The 7,312-nt window shown below is 46.5% G+C and overlaps 1 protein-coding gene across 1 annotated transcript; it reads right to left on the bottom strand.

The window, feature by feature from the left end:
* Nucleotides 1–863: 863 nt before the first annotated feature.
* Nucleotides 864–5,569, bottom strand: LOC125947517 (streptococcal hemagglutinin-like). The gene has a single exon (XM_049672394.1). It carries the CDS (start codon nucleotides 4,579–4,581, stop codon nucleotides 1,096–1,098), a length of 3,486 nt encoding a protein of 1,161 aa, XP_049528351.1. The 5' UTR covers nucleotides 4,582–5,569; the 3' UTR covers nucleotides 864–1,095.
* Between the last annotated feature and the right edge of the window lie 1,743 nt (nucleotides 5,570–7,312).

Raw genomic sequence — 7,312 nt, 5'->3', positions numbered from 1 at the left:
TTTCACTTCTCTTGTATTTACGGACTTCGAGTAGGCTGCGATTAAGTTTAGCTTCAGCTTCCGCCATCTCACGCTCCCTGCTCTTCTCGACATCCTCGAATTTCTTGTCAAAAATGTCAGTGTCTAGTCGCTGACGCTTGGCGTCGTCAGATCGAGAACCGGAGCCGCCCGATGCTCTGCGCTTGCGGTGGCGTCGAGACGATGGAAGCCGGCAATGCTCGAGGCCTAGCAAGCGTCGCCGATGATGAAAAGTAGTGAGGTCCTTTTGAGGATCTGGAATTCTCTTGCTGTGCCAGACATTCAGGACAGCCCTGTATCGCTCTTCCTCGGAGCTGAGTCGGCGCATTGATTCCCACTGTGGATTTTCATTGTCCCAGTTTTCTGCTGGGTCGTCGCTTATGAGCGGAGGCCGTTTATTCGGTCTTGGAGGCCTCGATGTTTCTGGAGGTACTCGTTCTATAATGTCGGTGGTCCTCTTGGAGCGTCTGCGCAAATCATTCTGCGGAGGATGTTTTCGTCGACACTTTTGGTTGCGTTTCGTTTTCTTCTTCTTAGGCGCGGGAGGACAGTGCATCTTGAACCTTCGCTGCCTTGCCATCGCCTGACAGACGTTCCGGACAGGGCAATAGCCGAGGCAAGGTTGAAGAAACATATTTAGAGTTGTCTTTTTTGTCCCCACTTATATCGGATTGTGCAAAATGTGTGGCGGAAGATGGAGCTGTGAGGTCGTGGTCTGATTCAACTGCGTCTATTTTGCGTGGCATAGTCAGCGAAATCGGCAATGACAAGGGAATCGACATGTCATCGTCTTTTTCAACACCTTTCTCGTCCTCTTTTGTTGCCGGTACTGAAGCCAAGAATGCAGGAAAGCCATTTTCTCGGTTTTGTTGACGGTCGGGTAGGTCAGTTCCGGATGATGCAGGTAGCGTATAACACGGCTCAGAATGCATACTGCTTGGCGTAGTCAGGAATATTGGCAACAGCAAGGGAATCATAATGTCGGTGTCATACTCACGACCATCTTCCTTGTCCTCTTTTAACGCCGGTACGGAAGCCAAGGATGTAGAAATTACATTTTCTTTGTTATCTTGATGGTCAAGGTCGGTCAGTTCCGGAAGATGCAAGTTGTGTGTAACAGGGCTCAGAATGCACAGATGCCGCGGCGACTTCAGTGCCAACTGTCTTCTCTTCGCTGACATGCGCTTCTTTCACAGTCTGGGCTTCTAGAATTTCGTCTCTCGGTGGCTCTGAAAGTGGTGATGAAGAGAGGCTACTCTCGGTGCTATCTTCAGAATCAGATGCAGATTGCGTAGAAGTCGATGAAGAATAGGATCGTGTAGAGGACGACGAAGAACAGGAAGTTGTGCTTTCGTCTTCGGTGTCACTGCTCGTACTTTCGCTCACCGTTGATGTATCCTCGGACCCAAATTTCTCAGCTTCGTGCAATTCCGATGAAAGAAATGGTGACGCAGTCGACTCATCACTTACAGAGTCGGCTGTCTCACCTTCGCTGATTGTGGACACTGATATGGGTGATACAGGAAGGAAAGCTTCTGGTTCGTACTCAGAGTCTACATTCTCGCCTTCACTTACTGCTGCTTTGGGAAGGACGGACAAAGGAAGAACATTTTCGCTCTCGTTATCAGAGGAGATCTCGCCTTCGCTGAGCAACGCTAACGATGGCGGTGACGATGCACGTGAGGTTACGGAATTGCTGCCAGAAGGAGGACAGTAATCATAGATTGGCAAAAAGGACGTTGCATTGATGCATTTGAGGATGTCCATGGCGAGCTGCTTTACTGGCTCAGGTGGCAACGCTGCAGGCGATAGCTCAGACTTCGAGTTCTGTGGAGTGGCCTTTAAGGCGATATGATGAGCTAGCGATTCACGGATCACTGTCTTGAACAAGTCTTCATCGTAAGGTTTTGGAGCGTCTCTAAGATCTTCAGGGCAAGACAGGTTGGAGCGTAGGTTGTTCTCACTAGTGCTCTTTGATGCACTTGATTCGGTATCACCTACCGTGACTGGCATCGTTTCTCGCGCAATATCATCCTCGGAGACGTCACGCTGAGCTTGAGTACACGCAACGAGTAACGATTCAGTTTTATGTTTAGGCGATGAGACATTTTGATTTCGAATAGCAGTGCTCAGTGTATCATTGTCTTGCGAGTTGTCTTCTGTAATGAGAACGACTCCATCTGCCTCTTTTATGTGTGGGTCGTATTCAGCTAGATTAGCCGAATGGTTGGAATTAGCTCTTTGAAAAATCTCTATGCTGCTGTCGCAAACTACTGTCGATGAAGAAGGCAGGGCTGAAGATAAGTTATTCTCCAAAGTGCTATTAGCTTCACAGGAGTCAGTATCATTAGCCATGAAAGGCATCGCGTCATGTGAAACATCATCTTCGGAGACGTCAAGTGGTGTCCGCGTATATGCAAGCAACGATTCCACATTTTGTTCAGGTGATGGTATATCTTGCTTTCGGATCGCAGAGTTCAGTGTATCATTGTCTTGAGATGTGTCTTCCGTAACGAGGACTTCAATTGCCTCTTCAATTCCTTGATCAGTCGAGAAGTTCGAATCAACTGCTGATACTGAAGGCAGGGCAGAAGGTAAGTCATTCTCACGGGTGCTCTTAGCTCCACTGAATTCAGCATCATTAGGCGTGACCGTCATCGTGCCATGTGAAACATCATCCTCGGAGACATCACGCTGTACTTGAGTGCACGCAACAAGTAGCGATTCAGGATTAAGTTGAGGTGGTAATACACTTTGATTTCGAATCGCAGTGCTCAGTGTATCGTCGTATTGAGACGTGTCTTCCGTAACGATAACGACATAATCTGCCTCTTTGATCTGTGGGTCGTATTGATCAGCCGAAGAGCGAGAATAAACTTGATGAAGCATTTGAGTACAGGTGTCACGAGCTTCTGACAATGAAGAAAGCATGGCAGAAGATAAGTCATTCTTGTCAACACTCTTCGCGTCACTAAATTCAGTATCACCAATCGTGATCGCCATCGTGTCATGTGAAACATCATCTTCGGAGACATTGCGCCGTGCTTGAATGCATGCAACAAGTAGCGATTCAGGATCACATTTAGGTGATAACACACTTTGTGTTGGCATCGCTGTACTCGGTGTTTCCTTATCTTGAGACGTGTCTTCCGCAATGAGAACGACTTCATATTTCTCTTTATTCTCTTGGTTGTATGCAGTTCCATCAGCTGAGGACATCGAATAAGCTTCGCGAGAAATCTCTGAGCAGATGTCACGAGCTGTTGGCACTGAAAAAGCCAGGACTGAAGCTGAGGTATTCTCACAAATTCTCTCCGCTTCACTCGATTCAGTATCATCAATAATGACCCGCACCGTGTCATGTGAAACACCATCCTCGGAAGCGTCAGCTCCTATTCGCGCCCAGGAAACCGGCAGCGATTCAGGACTGTGTTTAGGAGATGGCATAGTTTGAATCACAGGGCTTAGTGTGTCATAGTGTTGAGATGCGTCTTCCGTAACGAGAACGTCTTGAATCTTAGGATCGTATTCAGCTTGATTAGCCGCGCAGTTTGAATCAGCTCGACGAGAAAACTCAGTACGACTGTCATGAGTCCCTAGCAACGAGACTCCAACGTAGCCTGTACCATGGTAGTGTTCTACTTCACTCTCTAAACTTTTCGCCGCACAATCACGAGACCTTGTAGGCGCTGAAGAGACCGTCACTGTGGAGCACGCGTCTCCGTACTTCTTCTCCCCGTCATTGTGCGATTGGGCGGCTTGGATATGCTGGGACTTCTGCGGTAATGACTGATCGTGGCCTTCATATCCTATCGCAGCATTTGGAGCTTCGCAGTCTCGAAATCCGTGTTCGGTAGCACCAGTGTCTTGGGATATGTTCTCGATACTTGGCTCAAATTCAAGCTGATTGGTCTTTGAATGAATTTCATGAAAGCGCCCAGCGTAACCATAGCGTACTCCCAGCAACGAGGTACCCGCACTACCTGCCCCATCGTCGTCATCTATCTCTTTTGAACATTCGACCGAACAATGGCTATCACTTACTGGTGTTGGGAAGGTTGTTTCAGAACAATACGTGCCTGTGTGCCCTTCTTCCATATGATCTCTTGCGATTATAAGTGGCTCAGAAGTACGTGATAACGATGCCTGACGGCAGTCTTCAGCTGCAACCACAATGTTTAGGGTTTCGCCTTCTTCTGGTTTGTTATCCAGAATCTGAATGCATTCGGTTGCGTTCTCAACCAGTTGTTCATTTTCAAGTTCATAGGCCGAAAAGTTCAAATCAGCTTCTCGAGGGAGCTCAGGGGAACTGTCGCGGACGTCTGGTGACGAGGCAATCGTGATGCACTCACCGTCGAAATAGCTCCGAGAGGGTTCAGGGGAACTGTCACAAACTTCTGGCGATGGGGCACCCGGGAGGCACACGCCGTCGCAATAACTATTTTCGTTGTATACAGCGCCAGTCGAACGATGGACAGCCTTTGCAGATGGTGGAAAGAACGCCTCGGTGGAACACGCGGCCCTGTACTCTTCACCGTCGTAATACGCGCGGCAGCCTGCCATAAGCACTGATTCACGAGCGTGTGTTGGCGATCCATCGATGAATTTCTCGTTTCCAAGCTTACTGTGTCGTGTTTCGTCGTCCTGAGATTTATTTTCCGTAGCGGAAGCGGCCTCACGTTCATCCGCACTCACTAGCTTGTTTTCCAATTCGTATACCGATAAATTCGGTTTCTCTGCGCCTGTGGCCTCTGCTGAAGTGTTGCGAGCTTTCGGACATAAAGAGGCGATTGCGCTGCGCACCCGCGGAACGTCAGCTTGCCCGTTTACCTCAAGAATAAAAATGTCAGCTGTCGTTCGAGTAGCTGGAGAGATCGCTTCAGCGGAGCACGCGTCTGCACATTTTTCTTGAACAGCGATGTGCTCACGGGCGCCTGCGACAAGCGAAGCGTGAACACGTGACGGCGCGCCGTCGCTGCTGTCTTCATTCCTTACTGCAGTGCTCGGCCTACTGCAGATCTCTACATTTTCGGGGAACGGATTAGTCTCAGTCGTTTGGTCATTCTCTGGGCCGTGTTCAAGGTGACGTGTCTGTACGTACACTTCCTCGCCGTCATGGTAGATGCTCCGTTCAGCTTGGCTCTCCTTTTCCTGAGGGTCGTCCGTAGGCTCGACGCTGCCCGACTCTGAATCGTAGCCACCTCGGAAGTTAGGGACCGAGATAATCGAGGCTTATCTCTTCGTCACCCTCTAGGTAGAGCCCATAAATCGAACGGCAAGCGTTTAGGTCGCGCGTATTGCCCGATATTGACCGAAGTGGAAAGCCGAGGAGCCTCAGGCGGGTCCCGAGAGAGGGCGTTCTCGCGCCGTTTCAAAACTTCATCCAAGAGCGGGAGGAACGAAGAGGCATCGTTGTCGGCAGCGACTTCGTTGTCTGCGCTGCACTCACCAGGACGGCCGAATGTATTGAGCAATTCGCTAAGAATTACGGTCGTGTATGGAGGCCCCAAGTCCGTCAGATCTATGCTTTCCATCTCAGCTAGGCTAGGCTTTCTTCTGGCTTCTGAGGTTCAATCCGCCTGCCTGCAAGAATAAAAATTAAAAACAGGCATGAGAGAAAAAGAAAAGGCTACATGTAGCGTTCTGCACGCAAAACGCACAGAGTGCGAAATGTGAAGGGTGTTACTACAGTCAAAACCGATTATACCGAATCCCGTTTGAAGATGATACAAATGTGTTCTTTACAGACGGTAACACAACAGAATTGTAGCAGTGTGTAAATGAATATACAACTTTGTTATCTGACTGGTTGATGGCCAACAAGCTCCAGCTGAACGCAACCGCCTCTAAATGATGTTCAACATCGTTAACAGTCAGATAAAACTAGATTTACAGGCATACATACAATTTAAGACGACACGACCTACTCGGACGAAACACAACAAGGCCATCGTGGTACCCCAATGTAGAACAAATGCGCACAAGGGCTCCTTTTCACAAGGACCATTGCTGAGTGGAACGGGCTGCCGAATGAGATAATGAACCTGACAACGACCGAACTTTTTTTAGAGGCCGTTGTTTCATTCCTGTGATTGCTGGGCGTGCTTTGTTACCAGAAAGTGATATGGTAATACGTGCTGATTGTTCTTTGTATTGATTTTGTTGGTGTTTGTGTATTTCATTGTTTCTTTTGTCGTCATAACGCGACAAAGATTTGTAACAAATATAACCTATAATGCACTGTAACCACTCCTGCCTTGGTGGCCAAAAGGTTGCCGGCAGTATTGAATGAATAAATAAAATAAATAAAAACTAAAACAAACTACATTATATTTAGGGTGCCGAATAAAAGTATTGAGGGTAGAAAACAAGTAAAATTTAACAACTTACTTATTAAACAGGTCAAACAACAAACGTTTCTGGGAATACATTTTAGTGACGAATTATCGTGGAATACACATGTAAATTTAATTTGCAATGAATTATCGAAAAGCATCGGTGTAATCTATAGAATTTCACACCTGATCCCTCTATGGCTGAAAAAACAACTATATAATGCACTTATTGAAAGCTTTGCTATGGAATATTGGTTTGGGGTACAACCACAAGGACAAATTACACGAAATTGATTACCTTACAAAAATAGATCTTCGGCTATATGCAAATTAATATGGCTTTTTTCACATCTAAGAACGGGTCCACTATTCCAAAAATATTATATGCTGCGTGCGGACAGGATATACTATATGCAAGTTCTTCTAGAAATCCAAAAGAAAAACCCAGGCGCATAATGTAGTGAACGTAACTTCACCGGATACTTCTTGCGACACAGCACACAATACACACCGAAAGCAAGGAAATTACGGGAAACAAACATTTCTCTATCAGTCCACAAAAGTAATTAGTAGACACATTGAATTCGTATCCTAAAGTCATTTAAAAAAGAAATAAGGGATTGGTGAGACAGGGAAGATACACACTTTAAAATTGAATAAACGAATTTGTTAATATGAAAAATGTTTATGCCATGAATTACATATATTTTCTTTTCAGGATCCACATGATACGATTTCACTTATTTTTGTTTTGTGTTTTTGTATTACCACAAATATATTTGAACGCATATCCATGTCCTGGTCCCAGTGTTTTATTATTTTTTATTATTTTAGCACACACTTAGAATCTGAAATGTTTAGTCGTATTTAGCCGTCGCTGTACACCATCAGCCTATATTAACGCGATAGCGTTTAGGGCCCCGTGACGCAGAAAATCCAGCGTCGACAACCGGCGTGTG

The sequence above is a fragment of the Dermacentor silvarum genome, chromosome 8 (genome assembly GCF_013339745.2).
Source record: "Dermacentor silvarum isolate Dsil-2018 chromosome 8, BIME_Dsil_1.4, whole genome shotgun sequence".
Classification (NCBI taxonomy): domain Eukaryota; kingdom Metazoa; phylum Arthropoda; class Arachnida; order Ixodida; family Ixodidae; genus Dermacentor; species Dermacentor silvarum.
The sequence above is the reverse complement of the archived record's forward strand: the minus strand, read 5'-3'. Positions and strand labels throughout refer to the sequence as shown.

Bases quoted from the DNA above. Each gene is read 5' to 3' on its own strand.
- LOC125947517 (XM_049672394.1), bottom strand. From the start codon at position 4,581: ATGGCAGGCTGCCGCGCGTATTACGACGGTGAAGAGTACAGGGCCGCG.